The following is a 25,471-nucleotide window of genomic DNA, read 5'->3' as shown; positions in this document are numbered from 1 at the left end:
CCAGCTCCCATCATTAAGTAGCGCATTTTTTAGGAGCGAAAATGAAAAAGAAGTTGACCTATTTTGCATAAGAATTTGGTTGGAGATTTACGGAGATTTGTTAGTGAACAAAACGCTTCATAATAATATACCAAATAAACATTATTGCTCAAGGGCGATCATTTCAACCTTTTTTGGCTTGTGATTTTCCAGAAAAAATAAAATTCAGGAAATCGCACTTTGCGGGTCCATTTGTATTAGTTTTTATTAAAACCAATACGTCTCTATTAGTTCGTATTAGACTCAGGTCTATCAGATCTATTAGTATTTGTAAACTAATACAAACTAATAGGTGTATTTGTATTAGACTAATACAACTTGTATATGAAACTTATAAAACTGATACAAGTTTGTATAAGACTAATACATGTCTTATACACCTAATACAAAAATGTATAAGACTAATACAAGTTTCTATCAGAATTTTTGCTAGGGAAAGTAACAAACAAATGCTGTAGTAACACAAACATCTGTAGTCTAACGTCAGCGCTTGTTTGTCTCTCCCCTTTTTCGTGTTTTCGTACAGTTTCGCGCTGTTGGCCGGGATGGAACATTACCATCGAGCCCAACTTATGACACTCCTGCAGGAAGTCCCAGTTGAAAGTGCCTTCACAGTTGTCAGAACAATTGACCTGTTAGAACTAATTCTTTTTGAGAATAACCGCCGCACTGTCTTGTGATGCCAACGACTCATTAAGATGGTATGAAAAACAGGATAAGCATATGTTGCAAGCCACATGTCATTCACACATAAAAAAACGAAGGAAGAAAAGGGTGAAGGCAGAAAAAAAGACAAAAAAATCAACCGGGTTGTGGCTACCACCTACCTTGGCCGCAATGAGGAACACTTCATCTGTAATGGTTTGCACACCGCAGGCTGTCACGGCGAGGGCGATTCCAGGGAAGATGTAGGCATTGTTGCCCTGGCCAGGGTGAAAGGTCTTGCCCTTGTACTTGAATGCCGGGAAAGGACTGCCACTGGCAAACACACACTTGCCCTGTGAACGGGAAGGGAGAAATATGGAACCATGGCCATCCAGGTAGCAACCGTCAAAGCATGGGAAAAGCACAAAAGGAAATGCCTGTCCTTTTGTTTTCTTTCGTAGTCCATGCAACATCTACACTCTAACGTTAATGCTTTCAGAATACATCTACACCGCAAATATCACATGCACACGTACAAAGGACACCAACAAATAGTACTTATGCCCTTGCTAAATGGTTCATGTGAATGGCACTTCCAAGCTCCCAGATTCCACACGTGCACAAGTGAAGAGAACATTCATAATTAGAATACAAGCAAGCTGTTGAAGAAACTCGCCTATCGACGTTCCTTGTCCATCTGTCGCAAAAATGCAGTACTGCAACTATTCTGCCTGCTCCAGTTAATGTTAAGTGATGCATGCCCAACCTTCTCCTCAGGTGACCGTCTTCTCTCCCCGAGTTGAGACGGTTTCTGAATTATTCCAGAATTTCGCCACCCAATCCGGAGTGGAGTAAAATTGAAACTGTTGCCATGGCTTAGGTAATAAAATATTTCTGTGCAATTTTGTCACAAAAGAAAGCCAGTGGAATTTCTTCGGTTTGATGTAAGCTTTGCCTCTTTATCAACAGTTAATGGCCCACTGGGTGGCACTTTTACGACAGTAGCAACTCGTACCACGGCTTTGATCTCCCAAATGAAAGAGGCTCTGTGTTTGACATGTCGCTACTCTGGCAAAGTCTCACGTGGCACCATTAGAGAATGTGATGAAGTGGGAAGTATTATAGGCAAACAACATGTCATCCCTGGTGTTGAGGTGCACAACAGATTTTGTGCGCTGGAGGAAAGCCGAATTGATGATCGAATGGAGCAACAAAATGGCGCCGACAGGAAAGGCATAAAGTAACCACACATGACTGCGCCATGAGATGAGACGTCATGGCTGCATGACGTGAGCCGTTATTTGCCTGGTCAAAACAAGCCTCACACTCATGCTTTTATTAGAATGCAGGACGCAGGCTTTTTCTGGATGGCTGATGGGCCAACATGATGTTTGGATAAATGGTGTGTATAATCAGAAAGCTAGTGTACGACCTCGTGACGTCCGTACTCTAGGAAATTTCACCAGTCCATGCTTATTCCATTGTGTGATCTTGCAGTAATCGGGCTATTGTTGCATTCTGGTAAGGTAGTAGGGCACGGTGCCACTTCTTAGAATCTGATTGCATGGCTCAGTAAAAGTTAACAGATTATATGATGTATCAGTGGTGGATACGCCCCCCCCCCCGAGAAATTTTCGCCTCCAAGAGGGGATGGGAACAGTCGAGGCCACTGGTTCCGCCCATCACCAAATCATGGTTACGTATGATTTTTGCTGCAAATGATGTACTGAATTAAGCTTACAATTTTTTTTATAAATGCGCTCGCCGTGCTCACCACAATAATCAGACAATCTACGGTGCCGTCTAGAAAAAATTGTTTCACGGTTAAGCACAGCATGCCGACTGTGCCCCGAGTTATTTTTAACTTGAAATTCATTTTTTGTTTCATCGTTTTGTTACCTTTTAATCTCATCCCGTTTCATTTTTTCTCCAGGGTGGAGACCGCAATGGAATTACCGTTAAGTTCCAAAAGAACACCTACCTAAAGTACAGAGATGTCAAGTGAAAAATACGGGGTGGGCAATCTTTCGGGTCAGGTGCAAAAAACTAAAAAAAGTGGCCGCACCGCCAACCAAAACTGCGGATACCAGATGGGCGAACTTTCGGCTCAAGTGCGGAAGGGATAATGAGTGACCGCATCAACACATAAATAGATGATTCGCAATTATTTTGCTGACTCATCAGCGCTAAAGCGCGATTTTAGGGGTTAGGCGATCTTTGGGTCTTAATTTGAATATTTCACCCCTAAAATGAAGTGGGCGATGTTTCAAGGGTGGGCGTTTGCTCAGAACTTTACGGTAGATTGTGCGGGCACCACTGTGACACGTGACATGTGGGTTTATGCTAAAGCCACAAAACAAACAGCTCTTGGAATTTTCCTGCTGGCTGCGAGCTTTTGTGCTTTATGCCTATTGATCCCCCCAAGTGTTATCATGTGCCTGATGCAACCACACGTAAAAGTTGAGACAGTTTGTGCGCATTTGTGCACGTTTGTGCATGTTGGTCAAGATATGATCTATCACAAGCCATTGTTCACATCGCAAAATTGAAAGAATGGACCTGAGTGCTCGGGCTATTCTATGGATAGACAATTTTCCAATACCAATGGATTTGGACACAGTGGAACTACAAGTAACGGGCACATAGTTTCTTAGAGTTCAGTGCAAACGTAACACTGCCGTTGTCCACAGCAAAAGCTTGGCAGGAATTCTTCGACTGCAAGGGCACAAAGGAGTGCATGCACTCACGTCGCTGTACGTGTAGGCAGCGTCTGCGGTGCACTCAGCCTTGTGCGTCGGGTTGCTCAGGGCAAACACGACCGGCCTCTCGGCGTTGGCGCACATGCACTCAAAGATTTCCTTGTTGAAGGCGTTGCTCTGTGCCGAAGCGCCTGCGCAGAAGAAAAAACACGCAACGCAGTACAAGTCATTGTGCTGTGCACCCCTGCAAAACTGTCTGCTATACACTTTTCGTAGGAAAATGTACAAAGGCATTGGTACAAAACAAGGCAAAAAGGGAAAACCTCGCAAGTCGTAGAAATTCTCAAACTATACTTCCGAGGCTTACAGATTACTGCAACCATGCGATGAACTAAATACAAAAGGGAAAGTTGCGGACACCGAGCAATAAAGCAACGAGGTGGTCATTCGTGGCTGGGAGTTTTGTCAATGGTATGGGAATGGTAAAAAGTATTCTAACATTGCGAAAGCAGTTTGTATGCCTTACTACCGAACAGGATTGTGATGAAGATTGCACATATACCAGAATTGGCTTGATTTCATGAATTATTGTATGATGAAAACCAGAATAACGATCAGAGTCACATCACAGTGTTCGTTCCTCTATATTTTTGTAAGACAACTAGCATTCACATCTGGTTTCATTCTTTCTAATAAGCCATCTATAAATTAAATGTGCTAAGCACCGTATTTGCACGATCCTAAGGTGCCCCTTAGAATTCAGCACTCGGAAACTACAAAAAGAAATGTATTGCCTCAGAATGTCTTATTAGTCTTCAAAACGACAAAAAGAACTTGGCGTTGATTCTACCGTGCACATGAAATAATGACGTTAACAGACACGTCAAAACTGCACAAAACATTAATCGAACATATCTGAAGCCCTTCCGTGAAACTTTTTGCACTTAAAAAGGGGTCTCTTTATTTTTGCTAATCGCGAACACAGGACTCCGGGATGCCTTTGCACGGCACATGGCCCGGTTACCTTCTGTTTCCGCCAAGATTATTACTTTGCATTTAAGCGAAGCCTCCACCATTCATTGTGCCACTTCGTTTCGGTTTAGAGTTGGCGGTTAACGTCTTGAGGTTTTTTTTAGTTTTGAGTCCGAACGTAAAGCGCAGGTATGCAGATAAAAAAAGTGCGCATTAGAATCACGCAAATACGGTAATCATTGAATCTATGTGTCTGCATTCCTTCTCTACGTCCTGTTCCTTTGCGCTGTTTATGAGGAATGTCCAAATACCAACTAGCCAACCGGTCAACACTTGTCTATTGCAACAGCTGGTTGCACCATGAGTTACAGTACGAATGCAGGATTTCTGACAAGAGGTGCAAGAGATAAATTACCGCCGCAGGGAAGCCAGCAATGAATTCTACAATACCGCATTGCACCCCAACATCCAGGAATCTGCAATGCGTTTTACAGCATTCAGTGACATAAAGTCACACGAATTATAAGCTTCAAAGTAGAAGAAAGTTGGATGCCAATCTTTATTTTTTGCAAAAAGAATTCAAGATTTCGCTCATTTTTCTGCGCAACAACAGTCAAACGATATAGCCTCTACGAATTTGTTCACTCTGATACAACATGAAGATCAGTTGGGTAAGAAACTGCGGTGCCCTTAAAGTGTTTCACCAGGGTACACAGCTTCAAGCATACATACTAACGATATATTTCAAGAAAGTATGATAGCGTAGGTCCCGACTTAGTGACGCAGTAATGCCCCAGACCACATAAAATGACAACTGCTTATTTATTTATTTGAAGTGCTCACCAACAGCACAGGGCCTTCTCGTGTGATGCACCGCACACATAGGTACAAAGAATACGAACAGGCAACATACATAGATGCATGGGTACAAGGAATACAAACAGTACAAATATGGGCAGCGTATAAATCAAAAATTCGTAAATGTGGAAGTGCAGATAGATATATACAAAAGTGTAGTGTTATCGAAAGGAGACACAAACATTTTTGAACGGTAAAGGCTCGGAGGACGTGTCTGGAGTATGCACAGGAGAACACGTACGAACATGGGCAAGGTAGCGCTGTATGTGAGGAAACACGAGAGCAGGGAGAGAAGTGCAGGAGCGACCTCTCCACAGCATGCGTATTCAAAATATCATACATTTCAGAGAGCGCTTAAACAGTTCCAAATCGCTGCAAAAAACGTCTATAGGAGATATAAACAGACTGTTATAGGTGAGCTGGCACCGGCTGGCTGGTTCCAAACTCATTGATCTGTCTAAATCAAAGCATCCATGCGGCCGTAGTGGTCTGCTTGGCACTCGCAGATGGACAGAGCTTACGAGGCAAGGGCAGTCGAACTTCGAGTGAATACAATTAAACAGAAAAGCCAAGTCGCGCCTGGAGCGCCTCGCTGATAGCTCATCTAAATTCAAGATCTTGAGAAGCCCACCGTGCTCATATCGGCTCATAGGTGAGTGGCGAGAAAATACGGTTCTAGTAAAGCGCTTCTGAATCCTTTCTAGTCGAAGGGAGGACGAAGGGCTTAAACAATTCCAAATTGCACTAGCAAAGTCGAGCTTGGGCAAAATGAGAGCGCGATACAGTGAAACAAAGCATGATCGGTCGGTGAAATCCCTGGTCGCGCGGGAAATTACGCCAAGCGTACGGAGACAGGAGTTGGTCAGATAGTTCACATGCGCGTTAAAAAGCAGTTTCGCATCCATCATTACGCCCAAATCGCGCACTACGGTAGCGCGTTTTACAGGTTCACCGAGCAGCAAGTACGTAAAAGTGAGCGGGGAAGACTTGCGAGGACTTGCGAAGACTGTACCAGCTAGAACTGTTGTGTTCAAGCACTGCTACAAAATAGAGGAGATAAGTTCATGCAGACCATGTGAATGCAAACACATATATTGCCCCCACCACAGGAAAATGATTCCACCTAAATTCAACCAACAAACAACCAGGCGCGGAATGCCCGTGCTATTTATATAATCTAACGTCAGATGGAGTGTTCTGTACTCCGTGGATAATCTGCTCTTCCTAAGAAATCCTGTTTTCAGTTGCCACTCATGGAGGAAGACAGGAGACGATAGCTACGTAAACACTGCAGCAACATATGTAAAAATTTTTGAAGAAGCATGCTGTGGGCAAGAGCCATCAATGGCTCATGTCCACCACTCCTGAACACAATGTTTATGCTCGATTTGCAACCGTGGCCATTCTTCTTCCGATCAAAATAAAAAACATTCTTATTTGCTTCAGAGCAAGTTAAAGACCCTGTGCAATCAACATTAACCCAGAACTCCGCACTAGAGTCCTCAAAGTAGCTTCGCTACAAAACATCCCCATTGGAATGTTTTTATTTTGGATAAGCTGCAGGTGGTTATCACTACTGATGGTCATGAACCGATGTGCGTTTACATATAAGATAAAAAGTAGACAAAGAAAGAGACTCCACTAGCGTGCAAAGAGCAGAAGCTATGTGGGGCTTGACAAGCGTCCCAGCCCCAGGAACTTATTCCGCTTGTCCGTCACTATATAGTGGCAGGCTTACCTATCAGGACAGTAGGCTTGACGAACTTGACAATTTCAAGAAGGCCAGTCATGTGCTTGGCGTCCTTGGCGAATTTGTCCTTGTGCGACTGTGTGCTGTCGCCATTGGGAGCACGGTCCTGGGTGGCAGAAAACGTCTTCAGAGTATGGCTAGACACAGCTGCAAGCACGTCACTAGTGATCGCACACACTGACTTTTGGACACCTTCCGAACTGTTGGTTCCAATCAATGCACAATTTCTGTAGGATTCAGTGGTTAGCTGCCATAACTTCTGTCATTACACATGCGCAACTACAGCTCACAAACATAAATCTTGTATTGAACGAACTTTTCAATCAACTGACTGACGCATTTTCACACTCGGTGTTGGTGAGTCTTACACGACTATTTCGAGAAGCCCCTTGAACCTTATACAATCGCAACGTATGTGCAACCGAGCTATATGCATTCTACCGAAAGGACTCCCCCCAAAAATTCACGCATCTCCACAAAGTGAATCATGACGAGTGGGCAAAGCACTTGGGATCGTTCTTACCATAAATACCCATGAGAGTACTTACTGTTGCTAAAACGATTTCAATCCAATGCAATACATTATAATTCAATTTAATCCAATCCAATCCATTTCAATTCAATCAAATCCACCGTTAGAGTGCTTACTGCTACAAAACGATTTCCAATACAATTCAATTTCATTCAATCCAATCCATTTCCATCAAATCCAAATCAATCCAATCCGATGCTCCTCGCGCGTGTGCAGCACGGCTCTCCCTCTCTCTCTCTAACCTTTTGTGATCCTTTTATTTGGTTCTTGTTAACCTTTTGTGAACCTTCTTTTGTGAGGGTAAGCCTCAGCCTTAAGGCGCTTCGCCCCTAAAACTTTGTCCAAGAGAGGCTAAACAGGTTTGCTGAGACGAAAACTGGTTACAGGATGACTGACTTACCCTTACCTTGTCAGGCACGATGACACATGGTGGCGCCCACATCACAATGCAAACTGCTTAAAAGCCATGCAAGCACAGAAAAACTGCGTGCCCCAAAGCCCACGAAATTCTCTTATGTTAGTAAGTGTTAGTGAAAAGCTGTGGCCCTGCCGACGTGATGTAATGTGGTCTGGGATTTTTTTATAGATTTCACCAGCACGCTTGCATACTGGCTTCGTGCCCAAAGCTGTGTGCACAATCCTTGATGTTTCTGCTTCTTGTTGGATAAATACAATGTGATGCTCGATGCTGTAAGCAATCCAAGGCTTTGCAAGACTTGCCTAGAATTTTTTATTCGATGTACCGCAAGAGCAGAATGTGCATACGTTTGAGTGAGTATCTAACTAGGCCACATCCAGCCATGGTGAAATTTTCTGGTAAAGTTGCTGCATTACTATACTATTATTATTGCGATTTTTTTAAATGAGTGCCGCTCATGGAAGCATCACGTCATTGAATGGCAGCATATTCGTGATGCATCATCACCCTTGTCTTGCGTCTTATAAGCTTATTGTCTGTGCTTGTCGCACACTTACTGAAGGTTAAGGGAGTACTAACGCAAAATTTTTAAGCTGTGATAACTATGTAAATAGATTTCTGCGTATGTGAAAATATTGGCTGACTGCATACCATTAGAAACTGCACATATCTGCATTACTGGAAACTGCATTACCAGAAATGGTTACAGCTTCCAATAATCTATTTTAAATAGTGCATGCGTCACGAAGCCAAAAACATAACCTCTTGCAATATACTTGGACTTAATTTTGCAACAGCGCACTAAAAACACGTTAAAAATGGTGTCAAAAAGAAGCAAAATAAAGGTAAACTTTAAAACAAAAAGGTCTTTTTGTGCTGTTCTAAAAACAATGGAAACAAAAGATCGTGCACAAGCAGCTTGAACAGGATAAATTGAATCAGAGCAAACTGCCACTGAACTCAGTTATATTCATCACGGCAGCAGTGACAGGGGAAGACAACAGCGGGAAGGATTCGGAGGGGGGGGGAGAGGAAAATGTGATGTGGCAGGGTTAGCAAATGACTACTCTATCTCGAGAGCATTTGCAGCGAAGCATGCAGATACGTGGCCAATTTTTTATTTCACAGCCCAGCTCAGATTTTTTTTTCATTTGTTTTCGTATATGTGATGCACATGTCAGCCAACACCTATTGTAATTTCTGATGTTATAATTGCCACAAGAACTGAGAATGAGAGGGTAAGTAATCAGTAAATGATGTTAGTGCACCAATTGTGCTGTTATGGTCATTTTTGTTAGTTATTTTTGTTAGGTTTGTTATTTTCAAGTTAATTCTTCTTACCGTGACTGGAGGACGATCCTGTTAAATCAACAAACAACCCTGTCAGTATGCAGCATTCAATACACCGTTAATACCACAACAGGCTCTACAGATACCGAACTGCCCATCGTAGCCGCTAACCTCTGGCAGCCAGCGTGTTGAGAAATTTTTGGGTAAGAACAGCGCACGCTTTCAGGTGGCACCGAATTTAGTCCTCAACTTTTGCAGCTTCGCTTTTGCTCGCAGTGCAATCTGCGACTGCCAGCGTAAAATGCACCATAAAATCACGAAAGTCACAGACAGCAGAAAAATCAGTAAACAGAAAGTAGTGGTCAGTTCGTATCCAGCTATCAGCCGTGCAAGCACCAACGTACACAGCTAAAATGCGGCAGTATCAAATTCGCCTGTTTGACTATCACATTTTATTTTTGAGCGCTTCAATTCATTCAAACTTGACGAACCTTCCTTAACTAGCCTTAGGCTGAGCAGCTGCCTTTTTGCGAGAAGCTCTGTCTGTCCACATGTGAAATTTGACAGGGGCCTCATGATTTCGGTTACAAGTAGCTTCATAAGAGTTACTTCGTGTGGTGGCACTGCCATTTTCGCATGAAAAGTCTTTTTGCCATTTAAGACAGCACTAGAGATGTGAACACATTCAATGGCTGTGGCTCCTTCATTAAAATAGAAGCTATGTTTATAGCAGCTGCTTTAAGATGACTAACAAGCCCGCAAAATGCAAAGTTGGATAGCACAGTCCTCCTCTGGCAATACCAATGACAACCACAGTAGTCTTCAAAATATATTCTTCAGCCAATGTTTGCCTACTGCATCATAACTAAACTTGTGAAAACTTTCGTCTTCCGGTTGCCGGTCTTAAACAATAAACCACCACAAACTATATTGGGCTAACTGAAACTATGGTTAAAAAAAACTTTTCATCTAAGCGTTCAGTCAAGCCCCAAGCTTGCGTGCACGCCCCACATGACCAATCGGCAAAGACTAACCGCAATAACCTGAGGAAAAAAATGAAATCACTGTGGCAGAGCTGTGTCAATTGTGCATAGCTAAAGTAAAGCAGATAAGAAAGGCTTTTCAGCTTGTTTGGCATTTTGTTTCCTCCAATCTCACTGCTCTGAGCTCTGACTAACGCTGCATTTGATCGCCACTTTTCTGTAGTGTGCGGATTGCAAGGATGGGCAGGTCGCAACTATAAAGATGGCAGTGTTTAGTACGAACAGGCCATACAATCAAAGTAGTGACGTGCCATCACTCAAAACTTCGAATATTTCGTGAATAGTGTTTGCTATTCCGTTTGGTTCGCGGTACCGTTTTACCACTTGAAAGATTGGAATCTCTAGAATATTCAAAATTTACGAAATGATCGACTGATTGATTGTAAAAGGCGCTTTCTTGTATTGAGGCAATGACATGTATCATCCTACCAAAGCGGCTAAGGTACCAATGTTGTACTACTTCCCTGCTGTTACAGATGAGATCTGATGTCGGAAATTCAGTTTAAGGAATCTGTCAACAACGATACCACATAATTAACTCCCTTTTTGCACAAATTCCTGTTCACTTAATTTCTTCTCTCAGCAATCTGCAACCACTATCACACTTCATAAAACGTTAGTTACATTTTGTTAGCTTCATTCAAATCATGAAAGATGCACAAGATACTCCAAACTGCTATCATAACACATTAACAGCTGTTTGTGCTATAATACTACGATTTTCGCCCATACGAGGCAACGGAACACAGGCCATCAAAAAGCGGACACACACCTGGTTGGAGAATGCAAGGCCCAGAGGCAAAGCCCAATCAACACATCGGAATGAGCACGGGAACAGTCACTGAGAGGAAGCTTGAAGCAGCTTACCTTTACAATCAGACCTCTTGAGTCCAGCATCCATATGCTGTTCCTGGCATCAGCTTCACTGGTGCCTTCCTTGACCATAGCCATAACCAAAAGCTCGGCAATCCCCAGGGATGCCTGCGAGGATGGAGCAGGAAGTGAAGGAACTGCAATGCTTTTTCAAAGCAATGATGCACCTTTTGAGAGTGTATTTTCTACGGTTTCCCCAAATTTATTAAAGCTTTTGGAAGCTACAGTCAACAGGAAATGCCATCAAGTTTGAAAGACAACTGTAATGTAGCATCCCACTTTCCGTGAGATAACTTTCAACCAGTATGATTTCCTGCGCTGTTAACTTGACATTAAATATCGAACGTTAAAATAATAGTCAATTGCGCTAAGTAATGACAAAATACCTAGCATGTTTTCTACATGCACGGAGGCTACTTCCTCTGCCAGGTTCTATCTCTCGACATCACACTACACACCAAAACCACAGAAGTGCGTTTAAATATGTTGAATAGCATTAAAAGCATGAAAAAATCTCATAGAATGTAGCTATGTAGGGTAACCTTAAAATCAGTCTTAAGCATTGGCACCCAGTGCGACGTGCACAGCACTGGCTCGTGCAAATTTTGAATACACTGCGTTCTGTGACAGAAAAGCGATGAGGAAAACGGACACTGACACGTAGAGCACCACTTTAAAATGATTTTACTGTCATAGCTCAAAGACCTCCACAGCTGCAAAAAAGCCCTCCTGATCCCTTCTCAAACACGTGGAGATACAGCAACCACGTTCCTCACTGTGCACCGAGATACACACCACTTTATTATGTGCCAGAGCAATGGAAGTGGAAGAAGTACATTTATCACCCAACTTTTCAACTTGCTCCGCTTCCACAATTTCACGTGTAATTTGCACTCTGTATTTGTACAATACGGCAGTTCTATAATCCGGGGAAATAATCCACGCTTGATAGGGAAAATCAAAGACACCTCCAGACTGCTTTTCTGCACTTTTGTAGCATTCACAGTGGCAATTGTTCAGACGTCTTACAGTCTGACCAACTTACTGCTAGCCAGAAGTTAAATGAAAGTTGTATTCGGCAGACTCAGTGCAACTGACAAATTTCATTCCAGGCATCTCGTTATGACCTTTCAAGAGAGGAACAAAAGACCTTTCCTAAACGCGCTGCAAAATGTTTGGGGTAATTGAAGGACAACCTTGATGTAAGATCAGAGTGCAATCTCCTTTTAACTATGGGGTAAACTAGAATATGCACGCCAGTACTGCTAGGTTTTGTTTCATCTGGCTCTTGCCCGTCATAGCACACAATGTATTCAACATTCCTGTACCAACTTGCACGTCCACAACACTGGTAAATGCTGGTGAGTTAAATGCAGTACAGCCAAGTAATGGTGCGTGCTACACCGTTATAGCTGAAAATCATAAGTTCGCACCGTAAACTGAAAGATGTTACAAAGTGCTTCGCTTGTATGATAATGAAGATGTTCTTGAGCGTTAAGCGTGTACATGCATGCAGTGCTTTATTGAACAGGCACGTCTTGTAAGCTCTTCATTTTTTGCCCTCCCCCTCAACCTGATTGTGTCTTGAACTAAGATGTTCTTGCTAAGAGAGACAGTTATCATCTGGGTGGAACACTTCTCCTTACTTTCAATAAAAGAATTATAAAAAGCAAGCATGCAAGTGCGCCCTCACCTCTCCGGCCCCCATGAAGAGGATCTTGTTGGAGGACAGCGGAGTCTTGGTGATTCGCATGCTGGCCAGGAGGCCAGCGACGGCTACGGACGCCGTGCCTGCAAGTAAAGCAGGGTACGTCCTTAGGCATCCTTTTAAAAAGTAAATGCATCCTGTGATGGCCAGCCCCCAAATTAATCCCCGTCAAAGAGTACAAATTGAACAAGTTGACCGTGTCACTCTCCAAGCCCCGCCGTGGCCTGTGTATTGCCTACAGATCACTTCATTTGCTTCCTCACGCCATGTCGGTCATGCTCACACACCTGCTAGCTAGCTTCATTGACCAATGTGAAGCTAAAATTTTGCCATACGGCACTGATTTGGCACTCACACGATGCCGTCACATGGCAGTCCCCATGGACCTGTCACGGGATGGCCACTTCTGCTGGTTCAAGGATTGAGCCCATGTACGAGACAAATGTCTGCAGGAGCGTAAGTTGCACCTAATCTTGCTACTAACAAGATGCCTAAATACTGCTACTTGATCACTCAAAGGTTTATTAACACGAAAGTGTTTTATTCCCGGATACACGAAGATTACGCTGACGTCATATCTGTCACGGAAGTGACGCCAGTACAACGAAGCAAGCGGCCTGTAAAGGGTGCACGCTTGCACGCAGGGTCTTTTTGCGGGGAAGCAACCTTTAGTACTAAAGAGCACGTATACTTTGGGTTGTTCGTTTTTTGGTTTTTATATTAACACAGAAGTGTTTTCTGCCGCGATACCTCAAGATTTCACTGACGTCGTATCTATCACGGATAATGACGCCAGTACACCTTCGCCGAAGCGACCCGCCAGCAAGATGTCGCTCGCCCAGCACACCCACAAAACAGCCGCCGACCCGCAAATCATGCTCAGCTACAGATTTCGCTGCACATCTCACTTTTTGTGTTTCACTGGTTCCTATGAAAGAGAAATCAACCACAGTTTTTTTTAAGTAACTAAGGATTAGAAGAAATGTCTTATTATCATTTTAAAGCAACAAGCTTTCTTGCTGTTGCAGTGACAACCAAACAGGTGCATTATGCTGTCGGAGGTTTCATTGATGTATTCTCAAATGCCACTACACTTACACGAGTCTTTGACCAAAAACTTTATTTTTACAGTTATGGTGATAAAAATTGGGAGGCACATGTAGTTTTTCATTGTGATCGTAGATACAAAATTAGTCTTTGTGTAGAACGACTATATTGAAATTTATTTGGATTTTTATATTTTATTTTTTGACAGTCTTTAAAAAATCTGCTGGAGGAATGCAACGGAAAAACGTACGGGTGAACTGTGCACAAATCAAGGAGTGCAATAAGACTAACAACATAATTCTATCTGGTCTGTAGCAGAAGTTATAACCGTTTGAAGTTTGGGTCTGGAAGGCAGAACAGCTTTTTCTGGTTGCCACCTTTCAAGCCCAAATTTCAAATGGCCGTAATGTGGCTACAGACCAGTTAGAATTATGATGTTAGTCTTATTGCACTCCTTGATTTGTGCACAGTTCACTGGCACCTTGTTCTGCTCCATCCCTCCAGCAGTTTTCTTACAGAGGTTGCCAAAAAATCAAATATAAAAATCCAAATAAATTCGAATATGTATAGCCATTTTCACAAAAACAAATTTTCTGTCTACAACTAGAATGAAAGACTACACAATTCCCCTAATTTTCAGCATCATAACTGCAAAAATACTTTTTTGTTCTAAGACCAGATACTGGTCTTAAAACAGCTTCTTTTAATTTTCAAGTAAACTCTGTGAAACTTGCCAGTCTTGCTGCTTTTTTCCCACTGATTTCAAATATGCCATTATTTTTCGGCTGGTCAATTAGTTCCCAAGATAATTAAAGATAATTAGCCATTTGGTCAAATGATAAACAAAACAGTTTTGGTCATAAAACTGTAATCTTTAGATTTTCTAATACTACGAACCCTGATGAGTGCAATAACCGAAGCGATTTTTGGATGCAATGCTTGGAACTAATTTTACAGCTCAATAAATTTCGGTGTTTGAAATGGGCACTCAAAATGGTTCCTTGCCACTGGTGCCACCATGCATCAAAAAACTGCTTCGATTATTGCACTCATCAGGGCTCGTAGTATTGGAAAATATAAAGATTACAGTTTTATGACAACACTGTTTTGTTTATTGTTTGACCAAAATGGCTAATTATCTCTAATTATCTTAGGAACTAATTGACCAGCCGAAAAATAATGGCACATTTGAAATCAGTGGGAAAAAAGCAGCAAGGCTGGCAGATTTCACAAAGTTTACTTGAAAATTAAAAGAAGTTGTTTTAAGACCAGTGTCCCCCCCTTAAGCAGTAGCTGCCTCTAAATAGCCCCGCCGGTGAAGTTCACAAAGTACTGATGGTGCCGAGCTCCCAAAACAGCTCGTGTATCTTGAAGAATTCATTAGATAACATGGGTTATGTGATGAAACTCGTTATCGGCGACCAAAGGCTTAGTTAAAAAGGCTAAAAAGACGTTTCGGCTTCCATACGGCAGCCTTGTTCACTGCCCGGAAAGGCGTGAAGAAGCTCGAAGCTTTTAAGAAGTGCGTCGAAGTAATCGCCCCAGGCATCTTGCATACGTAGGCGGGAGATTGCCTGCATTGTGGTTCAGTGTTTTTTCCGTAGTTTGAATCATCAGGGACTCAAGATATCGGCGTGACAGCCAGTTCCTTTCTCTGGCGATAACTGACGCTTCGTCCCAGCCTATTTTGTGTGTCGTGGCTTCCACGTGTTCCGCAAGCGCATTTGACGCAATCTTCTTGTTTTTCACGTCATTCTTGTGGGCCCTGCGCCGTACGCAAGAAAGCTCATCTGTGCCGTCGAGCAGGCTATTGGACAGGTTGAGAACAGCCGCCGAGACGAGGCTCGAAATCGCGCAGTCGGCATTCTAGCCAAGCTACCACGGCATCCTCGGACCCCTCTTGTTGCCGAGGAACGAGATGCGATCAAGAGCCTGCGCAGTAACATGGACATCGTAATACTTCCCGCTGACAAAGGAAACGCCACCGTCATCTTGAATAGCGACGACTACGTTGGAAAAATGTCTGATCTCCCGCAGGACGACAGCACGTACGTGAAGCTAAAACGGGACCCTACCCTCAAAGTGGAACGAGGCTTGTAAACGCTCTTAGCTGACGTTTTCCGGTTGGTTCCCCCCCCCCCAACACAAGTCGCTGTACTTCAAGCTCCTCTGCCACAACGGCTCAACACCTGCTTTATACGGCCTCTGGAAGATCCACAAGCCGAACGTGCCGATGCGACCGATAGTTGACTTCACACGTTCACCCTTATACCGCCTGTCGGGCTACTTGCACAAAGTTTTTGCACCACTCGTTGGAAAAGGTTCTACCTTCATACGCAACCCCTCAGATTTTATTGAAAAGGTGCGCGACGTCACGGTGGACGACGACGAGATGATGGTGTCCTTTGATGTGAAGTCACTGTTTACCAGCATACCCGTGGATTTGGCGGTGGAGGTTTGTCGGACTGCCCTGCAACATGACGATGGTTTGGGTGAAAGAACCCCCATCGTAGAACCAGACCTCCTGAAGCTGTTGCAGTTCTGCCTCGAGAACACTTATTTTCTTTTCCGGGGGGCGATCTACAAGCAGGTTCATGGCACAGCCGTGGGCGCATCTATCTCAGTGACAACCGCCAACCTTACCATGGAAGCATTGGAAACGCTCACTGTCTTCATTCGAACCACGACCCAAGGTCTTTTTGCGGTACATCGACGATTGTCTCTGCATCATCAAAAGGGACTCGCTAACTGCCTTTACGGAACACATGAACGGCATGGAGGAATCCATTCAATTCACTGTCGAGGAGGAGGCTGCAGGCCGTCTTCCTTTCCTGGACGTGTTGGTTGAACATCGTGGCGATCGCCTTTCGTTCAAGGTTTACCGAAGAGAAACTCACACTGGACGTTACCTCCATTTTAATTCTGTTCATCCAGCCTGTCATAAGCTCTCTGTCGTGGCTTCCTTCACCCAACGCGCCAAGCACCTCTGCTCACTGCCAGAAGACGAGGCTGCTGATCTACGCCAAGTGCGCAGAGAGCTCGGCAATTGCGGCTACCCCAAGCATTTCGTGGACTCCGTGCTACGACAGTCATCACGCCCATCAGAACCCGCTGGTCCTCCTTGCCGAAGCCGAGCGGCGATCCCTTACGTGCCGGGTGTGAGCGAGTCTTTGGCTAGGGCTCTGTGCTCGTACGATGTGCACGTCGCTCACGTCCCCGCGCGCAAGCTGAGGCACGAGCTGGTGGCTGTCAAGGATGGAATCAAGACAGAGAAGTTCCCTGGGGTGGTGTACAAAATTCCCTGCGCCGACTGCGACTACTGCTACATTGGCGAGAGCGGCAACTTCGAAAGAAGATTGCGTGAACACAAGAATGACGTGAAAAACAAGAAGATTGCGTCGAATGCGCTTGCGGAACACGTGGAAGCCACGACACACGAAATAGGCTGGGACGAAGCGTCAGTTATCGCCGGAGAACGGAAATGGCTGTCACGCCGATATCTTGAGTCCCTGATGATTCAAACTACGGAAAAAACACTGAACTACAATGCAGGCAATCTCCCGCCTACGTATGCAAGATGCCTGGGGCGATTACTTCGACGCACTTCTTAAAAGCTTCGAGCTTCTTCACGCCTTTCCGCGCAGTGAACAAGGCTTCCGTATGAAAGCCGAAACGTCTTTTTAGCCTTTTTAACTAAGCCTTTGGTCGGCGATGACCACTTTCTTCAACTATGTATCTTTCACCCGACCAGACGAGTTTTCGTCAAACCTTAGATTTCATGGGTTATGTGATGTCCAGCACAAGCAGGACAAGAGTTCTGCCAATGCTTTCCCAGACTTCGCAATAACAAAACAACAAGAACTATGGGACGACCTGATACCCAGTTGTTCTAGGCACGCAAGACTACCTGATTTGATTGATTTGTATCACTAAGAGGGTGCAAATAAATTTTGCATGTCCTTTTAAATGTATGTGCCACAGACTGTATCCTTTCTGTGCCCATCGCCATTTTCCCCTGTCAGTGTGTCACCTCTCACAGTAGCGCCATTGCTGATTGCGAAGCTCGTGCACAAGCACACACACCAACAGCCATGCCGAGTCATGCAGCAGGCCTTTGCCACGCTCTCCCCACTGTGCAAGCACGGTTTGTGCTCACATTACAGATCCTCTTCCTCCTCTGATGACAATCGCTCATTTTGTCTGTTCAGCGCTTTGCATGTTTCCAATACTCATTACTATTCCATGCCCAATGCTCAATACTATTGCATGTTTCCCAATGCTCCTTTGCTATTTGCTCTCGCCGAGGCCTAAGAGCTCCAAATACGTGTACAGATTTCTTGTTGTTCACTATCCTATGCTTGTGCACTAAAAAATTAAAAAAAGGGTTGCCATCTGAATCCGACGACCTTGAAAATGGAGCACAAAAAAAATCCTCTTGGTGTGCCATGTTATCCTGACTTTACTGGAACTTGGTCAGTTAATTCTTCGCCACATCGGAAATCACGCAGTCGCACCATATCAAATCTTCCTTTACCAAATCTTCATTTACCAGACCAAAGCTGCACATTTACCAAATGCGTTTGGCTGCAATATTGCTTATGCACAGTGAAATCGACCAGAGTTAGGAGAAATCACCAAGGTGGAGTAAGTTTCTACAAAGGAAAGTTTGAAATCCACCTCAATGCAGCCGTACGGCTACGTTAACACTTACAATTAACAATTAATACGGTGGATTAACACCTGTCCATCACTTCGAGTTGTTGATTAATTCACTCTCGCACTACAAACGACTAGCCTCCCGGTTAGCTCAGTTGGTAGAGCTACTGCTCCGGTTAAGCAGTGGTCCCGGGTTCAAGTCCTGGACCAGGACGAATTTTTGTTCAACTGCGAAGTTTCTGAGAAAGCTGTACAGCTTTCCTTTGTAGCCGTATGGCTGCATTGAGGTGGATGTCAAACTTTCTTTCGTACAAGTGAAATCAGGACATGATGCTCGATTGACGGCAAGGCAGCATACTGCGATGTAGAATTGGAGTGGGCGGCGAGGATGGGTAGAAATATGTTCGGCGCGCAGCTTCACCCACACTATTCTACCCCATATAGCACGCGACATTTCGAGAGATGGAAAGTTGACACATGTAGGACAACATACGGACTACAAATTTTAAAAAAACGGCTGCCAAGAGTGCTTCATACACTGCTTCAGGGAAACATCGAACCCGAAAAGATTACTTTCAGGAAACTTCGCGAGTACTTTGGAAACTGAAAAACGAAAACAGAAAAACCGTCTCAGCAACCCTATCTCTTTGCTACTATATGTATGCACGTCTTGCTGCACAACTTATAACTATATGACTGTCGTCAGAATGAAAGTGTCTTCTTGAAAGAAACATTTGTGCACCTAGCTTTGTTATCGGCGTAATTTGTTGTGAACTGTTTCATATGATGTTCGGTAAATTTGAATGTGTTGTTTCGCTTTATGTGCGCCCAATTTTCATTGGAGTGCGTTTTATATCGTTTATAGCTTTTATGTTCAATTTTATGATTTTATTGACCACTGCCTAAAACTGCCAATGCGGGGGCCTGCGGCCTTGTCAAGCTGCCTTTATGACAGCTTTTTCCGCGGGCCTCCAGCGTCATGTATGCGTTATGTACGTGATGCGAATAAAGGCTTATTATTATTATTATTTCCTCCTTTTGCATCGCAACCTGTTTGTTTAGGGAGTCTGTTGGGCTGGGTGGAAATTAAATGTATAAGTTGCTGACCACTGACCATGGAAAACAGGCCCTAGTGTTCCTGAAATGTGAATTTTCCTATGTAACCATACGACATTGTTCATTTCTCAGTACACCTGTGAAGTTTTACATAGAAGTTTACTGAGCAAGGAGGCAACACTAGAAATAAACGAAAACATGATAAAAAAAAACAAGTGATCAATTAGGCGCACAAGTAACAGCAAATTCAAGTGACGAAACAGCTTTGGCATGGAGCCAATGTCTAACAGCCAATGTAAGCTTCTCAGTCCAATCTCAGCAAAACACAGTTGTGCTAAATTTGGGGATTTCATTTGGCTTTACATGGCTCTGAGTTTTCGTCCGGGTTGCACAATATGCCACTGAGCATGACCAACATAAGCATGGTTCAGCTAAGCTAAACCCACGCTTAAAGTGATGCGCAATGGGGATCAGCAAGCAATTGGCCCAACATAATGTTTACGATGAAGGGTTGTGTCGCTATCTAGGCAAAAACAAGGCAATTCCAATCTCATGCTGTGAATGAGATTGGAATGCATGCCAATGCATTCCCAGACTTTGCAATAACAAAACAACAAAAAATATGGGACGACCTGATGCCTATGCGTTCTAGGCAAGCAAAACCGCCTGATCACTAAGAGGGGGCAAATATGTGTTATTTAAATTCCCTAAATTCTGCCTTTTTTGACTGGACAAACCTTCAATTAAAAAAACCTTTCAGCCAAAGGTAACAAGTAGGTAAGGCTGAAGCTGCACAGGAACTGTTTCTCATTAGGAAACGAAGCCGTCTCTACACGCAAGTTTTTGTGTGCAACCTTTGGAAGTGTCGCGCTTCTTCTTTATCTGCTGGCAAGCACACGTGAACACAGATCACAAAACTAATCGTGGCCTGGTTAACATGTAAGGGCTGCGCACAAGATCCAGTCAAGTTGTTCACAAATGTGAACTGTTTCATTTCACAAGAACATTTTGTCACATTCGGAACCCAATGACAATGCAGAGCGGGTTTTTCTTTGATACCTTCATTTTAATTTGTTTTTTGGCGTGTGAGCCACTGGCCATCAATCATGGATGTTTACTGAATCGCACTGAAATTTTAATTGGGTCATCTACATAAAGGTTTCATTGTACTGTGTACAAAAGCATGTGATAGGAAATCGCCTATAATTTTTTTTGTCAGGTTTAACCGTTGAGTCATGCCACTTTTTTTGAGACCAGGGTTCTTTAATTTTTTTACGAGTTTTACTTAAATGTATGATTCAATAATGCGCTGGAACACCGGGCATCATGTGTTGCCAAACCATCTAACCACACCTACACAGCAAAACTTTGATGGAGCATTACCTTGAATGTCATCGTTGAAAGTACAGTAGCTTTTTTTGTACTTATCCAGCAGCTTGAAAGCATTGCGGTTCCCAAAGTCCTCGAACTGGATCAAACAATTTCTTCCAAACCTGGTGGAGACAAGAGATACAGGCCAACCAGCAGTTAAGCTAAGCCTGAAAGCCGTTAGTGATATATTTGCGGTAACAGATCAGAAGCCACCACAAGTGCAAAATTTCAAATTTTGCCAATAATTTATTTATACAATTGTTAACACTCAAATTAATACATTTATTACAAATCGATTAGACTCCTTACACCCACCATAATATAACTCAAATACAAGTCATCCACACATGCGTCACAAATGAACCTTATTCAAAGCACAAAGACAATGACTGAAAAAGCTCAGGCAGTCACCATCATTTTAAGTGGCTATGCGTCATTCATACTTTTGTGGGCCTACGATTACTGCCTCCCCATGCAGCCCAAACTTCGCATCCTAACTGAGTGCTATGAAGCCCTTCAGAAACTTTCTCATCCAAGGTCCACTTATCCTTCAGTCCACCACATTATTCATCAAATGACTGGATCAGGCAGTCAGGTCCGCATCGACTGGACCTCCGGTCACGGATCAGCCGCCCCTATGAACCAAGCAGCTCCTGTGGCGGCACAGGAGGCCTTTATCACAACAGCCTCCAATAGCCCCCTCGCGCCGCCCTCACTGAACCACCCCTGGCCTAACGATTACCCCACTCTCGCGACCGCAACCAGACTCCACGAATGCAAGAAACTGAAACAACTACACCTTAAGGCTCTCCTCCAGTCCACCTCAGCTCCTTTCCCAACCAAACCTGACCACAAGAAACCTTCCTCAACAAGTTCTTCACCAACACCTGTACTGCGCAAGAGACAATAGAAAATCCACAGAACACCTTCCAATGCCCTATTTTCGCCACCCCATCACAGCTGACCTTAACCACCTCATCCAGAATTGCCCTAAATTTTCTCGCTTTTGTACGTTTACTCCTCCGACATCACAACTCACATGGACCCTACATCCCTGTCACACGATACCAACTGTGAAATCATTTATGCCACGAAAAACAGGCTTGTGGGGGCAATTTAGCGATAGTTTACATGATTTATAAATGATGCCTCTTGTGGGAATCATGGAGAACCGCGATCCCGAGCCGGCGCGCGCTTCGGGAGAGACTTGTGCGCTGAAACCGGTCCGGCGCTCCGCTGGTTCGTGGGCGTCCCCCGAGAGATGGTACCACCGATCTGTAAAAGCATGGATAGGCGCGCGGGCGGCGCGAACGTGTACCCGCGGGAGACGAGGAGAGTCTCGGCGGAGACCCGGTCGGGGCTGGTTCGACGGAACATCGCGGCGGTGGCGGATACATGTATTTCAGGTGGAAACTGTTTGTCGCGCGCCGCGAGTGCCTGCCTCCCGTTCGCGGTCACGACCCGGACGGCGTGATTCGTGAACGCCGGCGAGCCTTGTGCTCGCATGCTTTGGGATTCCCCAAATAAACGGCTGTGCTTCGGCACTACTGTCTACTGTGTTCTCGTATCGGCGAACCTCGCTGGGCTGCCGTAGGCATGGGAGCCCGCGTGGTTGACACGACGCCTGGAGCTAGCGTGGGGGCCTAGCCCAGAGTGCTGGCAAGGTCTCCGAGGAACCCCACATATCCCACACTCTCCAAGACGACCTCCACAAGGACTGAATGCCCCCTTGCCTTCTTCCCCACCTTTCCCTGCTGGCCACAGGCCTCCCTTTCCACTAAAGCTTAAGACAACATACACTGTGACCATCATCATTATCAAGATGACTAGCATCATCATCGGTGCCCAGTTGCTATTATGAATTTTCAAAGATTTCTCATTTAAAATTATCACTTTGGCAATTTCAACATCAGCACATCTAAATTAGGGTTAAATACTCCCAACGCCTTAACTCCGAAGCCAAACTAATTCATGCAAAAATAAACACCACCCATATAATCCGCGCAACCATGTGACTTAACCTCATTACCGGTGCTACGAAAAACATAAGTTCTTAACCTGAAAAACGCCATTTAAAAAGTAGCAAAATCATATGGTGCGTTCAGAGCAAACTTCGTGTGCTAAACAACTATATATCTTAATCAAATGCCACCATCTTATGAGAGAAGCGAGAAAGGAGAGAATAATGGGAAGGGTTGGCAAGGGAGAGTGCAGAGAGAGTTCGTGGCAGGGGAGGGAGAAAATTATTGCCTGAAGATGTTATTTGCAGTGCAGCCGAATTTTTTGGGGGGGTAGGCTCCATCGCTTCCTCTGGTGCAACCAAGCACCTGCCACATGCACTGTGGTCCAGAGCATGCAGATTGATGTCGTGTTTGTGCCACAGGTGAGCTGCGCTACATTCACAATTTGCAAAGACCCGTGAGAACCAAGACAAGAGGTGACAAGAGAAAGCACCTCTTGACGACGGCCTGCATGAACTCATCCACGAACTCGTCGTACTGTGCTCCCCGGATCCGCTTCTGGCGCAGGCCAATGTAGTACGGGTCGGCGAGCAGGATCTGAAAGAGAGCAAAACATGAGGGTACATGCCTCACTAGAACCCTGCAACCTGTTTAATCAGCTCACAGGAAGCTACACATCCTAATAAGTTTACAATAAAGACTAACAATGTCAATCGCAGATAGCGCCACACAGCCTTTCTGAAGATAAGGTCATGCACTTCCCCTGCGGCTACTCGGCCGTATCAGCTTGTAAGGCGAAAAAAACTACTGACGTACCTTGAAGGCACACAACGATGTACAAGTGCTTGTACATCGTGAAGACGTGAAGCCATGAAGACAAAATACAAGTTTGTTTTATTCGAAATAGTTCGTGTTTTATAGTGTCCCCAGCGCTTGCACGGCAGCAAATGATGCCGTATTCACTGAGAAATTAATCAATTTAGGTTAAAATATTGATTCTCCTGCCAAATCGTGTGTTTTGGTGATACAATGAAGTAATTACGGCGCGTATACAAACAAACTTCCACTGCGCCATTCGGCCTGTAGCCTTGCTTGCCGTCAAACCTCCCAGATGGCGCTAGCATACTCAGCACTCCGCCGTTGCTTTGTTTTTGACCGTATTTACACCTGCCTCGTTTTTGTTACGGTAGAAAGTAATCGCTTCGTGAAACATGGGGTATGCTTCAGAAACAGGGTCACGTAAGGCAATGTCGCTTACGTCAATCGACCACCGCCGTCTAAGACAAATCCAAAGCGCCGCACTGCTGTGCAGCTAAAACAAGCGTAGTGCGCCCAGTACCAACAGCAGTGCGCATCGGTACTTCTATATTTACGTGTATTTTCGTAACACTTGTTGTTTACCGCAGTATTCTTACTGCTGTAAAATGGATATATGCATTACATTTAGGCGCAAATATCTCGTTCGGCAAGCTTATCAGCTCATAAGGCTTATAGGCCTATAAGGCTTATATATTATATATATTACGCTTATAAGCCTAATTTGCGTTTGCTCTTGCCGGCCTCCCCCAATCGCAGAGCAGGCTGGTATGACATCATAGGTTCTGCTGCGGGAAATTAGCTAGTGGGTCGCATGGCCATTCCCTTTTTTTCCTAATATTATATAGCTTATTTGAGCGAAGTTTACATTAAAAGTGGTGTCAGCATGATTCTAACGAGGGAATCTTTTGAATGAACCAAACTTGTGTTTTTCTTCATGGCTCCTTTAAATATTAGTGTTAGGTGCAGTCAGTCACCCTATATTTTCCTGGAACTTAATAAAACGCACAATAACTTAAACATACAATTTGTGTTTGCATTTATTGTCTTTAGCACTTGTCACAGAACCGCGCTAGGTTAATTGCATGATTCCTGGTAGGAGTGCAATGGAAGGCGTTACGATGCATGACCGAAAGTGGCAGTAAAGCCATGGCGTGAAAACCATGTTAAAAAGGCAAAGTATCGAAGGTGGAAAGACGCTTAAACGCAGCGTACCAGAAAAACAATAACACAAAAATAATAGGATGAGGAGAATGATGGCAACACGTGCTTCTGGGGGTCAAAGTGCACGCTAATTACCACAAATACAACACAACAGAAATTTCTCAGGAAACTTCATAAGTCCAGGGCATTTTAACCAGTTATATGGCCTGTCAGAGTATAGCTCATAAAAATTATGGCAAATGCTAATCCATTACGCTGCATACGTGAAACTTTCCAATTCACAGCACTATTTGCTGACAATTTGCCTGAGGGTGTTTCACAAGAAAACTGAGTTCAAGATTAGAAAATAGGGTTGTTCAAACAGTGAATTTTCAGTTTAAAAAAATAGTGATTTTGGCCAAATATTTTCAAATGAAATATCGAATCGCTGAGTTGCTGCTCAGAAATGTTGGCCGCAAAGTGGCATGCAAGATAATCATCAGATGCGTGCAATTCTGAAGTGAACTAATTAATGAGAGTGTAAGCACTGATTCTATAATGACTTATTTATTGAATTACCAACACTAAAGAAAA

General features: G+C 44.0%; 1 protein-coding gene across 4 annotated transcripts in view; it reads right to left on the bottom strand.

Annotated features, from left to right (window-relative positions):
- The window catches only part of LOC144152601 (NADP-dependent malic enzyme-like), a 173,418-nt gene that overhangs the window by 8,845 nt on the left and 139,102 nt on the right, over positions 1 to 25,471 (bottom strand). For 3 of the 4 annotated variants that reach the window (XM_077683917.1, XM_077683919.1, XM_077683920.1), the window contains exons 6-13: positions 23,412 to 23,515; positions 20,970 to 21,079; positions 12,813 to 12,910; positions 11,114 to 11,227; positions 9,255 to 9,272; positions 6,952 to 7,069; positions 3,432 to 3,574; positions 867 to 1,037 (exon numbers count right to left, since the gene is read on the bottom strand). In XM_077683917.1, coding sequence (XP_077540043.1) covers positions 867 to 1,037; positions 3,432 to 3,574; positions 6,952 to 7,069; positions 9,255 to 9,272; positions 11,114 to 11,227; positions 12,813 to 12,910; positions 20,970 to 21,079; positions 23,412 to 23,515 — 876 coding nt within the window. The remainder of the gene's footprint in view (positions 1 to 866; positions 1,038 to 3,431; positions 3,575 to 6,951; positions 7,070 to 9,254; positions 9,273 to 11,113; positions 11,228 to 12,812; positions 12,911 to 20,969; positions 21,080 to 23,411; positions 23,516 to 25,471) is intronic. The other variant, XM_077683918.1, reaches the window with a different exon arrangement.

The sequence above is a fragment of the Haemaphysalis longicornis genome, unplaced genomic scaffold (assembly GCF_048455015.1).
Source record: "Haemaphysalis longicornis isolate Haplotype H1 unplaced genomic scaffold, Haemaphysalis longicornis Haplotype H1 scaffold_9, whole genome shotgun sequence".
Lineage (NCBI taxonomy): Eukaryota > Metazoa > Arthropoda > Arachnida > Ixodida > Ixodidae > Haemaphysalis > Haemaphysalis longicornis.
This window is presented reverse-complemented; position numbering and strand designations above follow the sequence as displayed.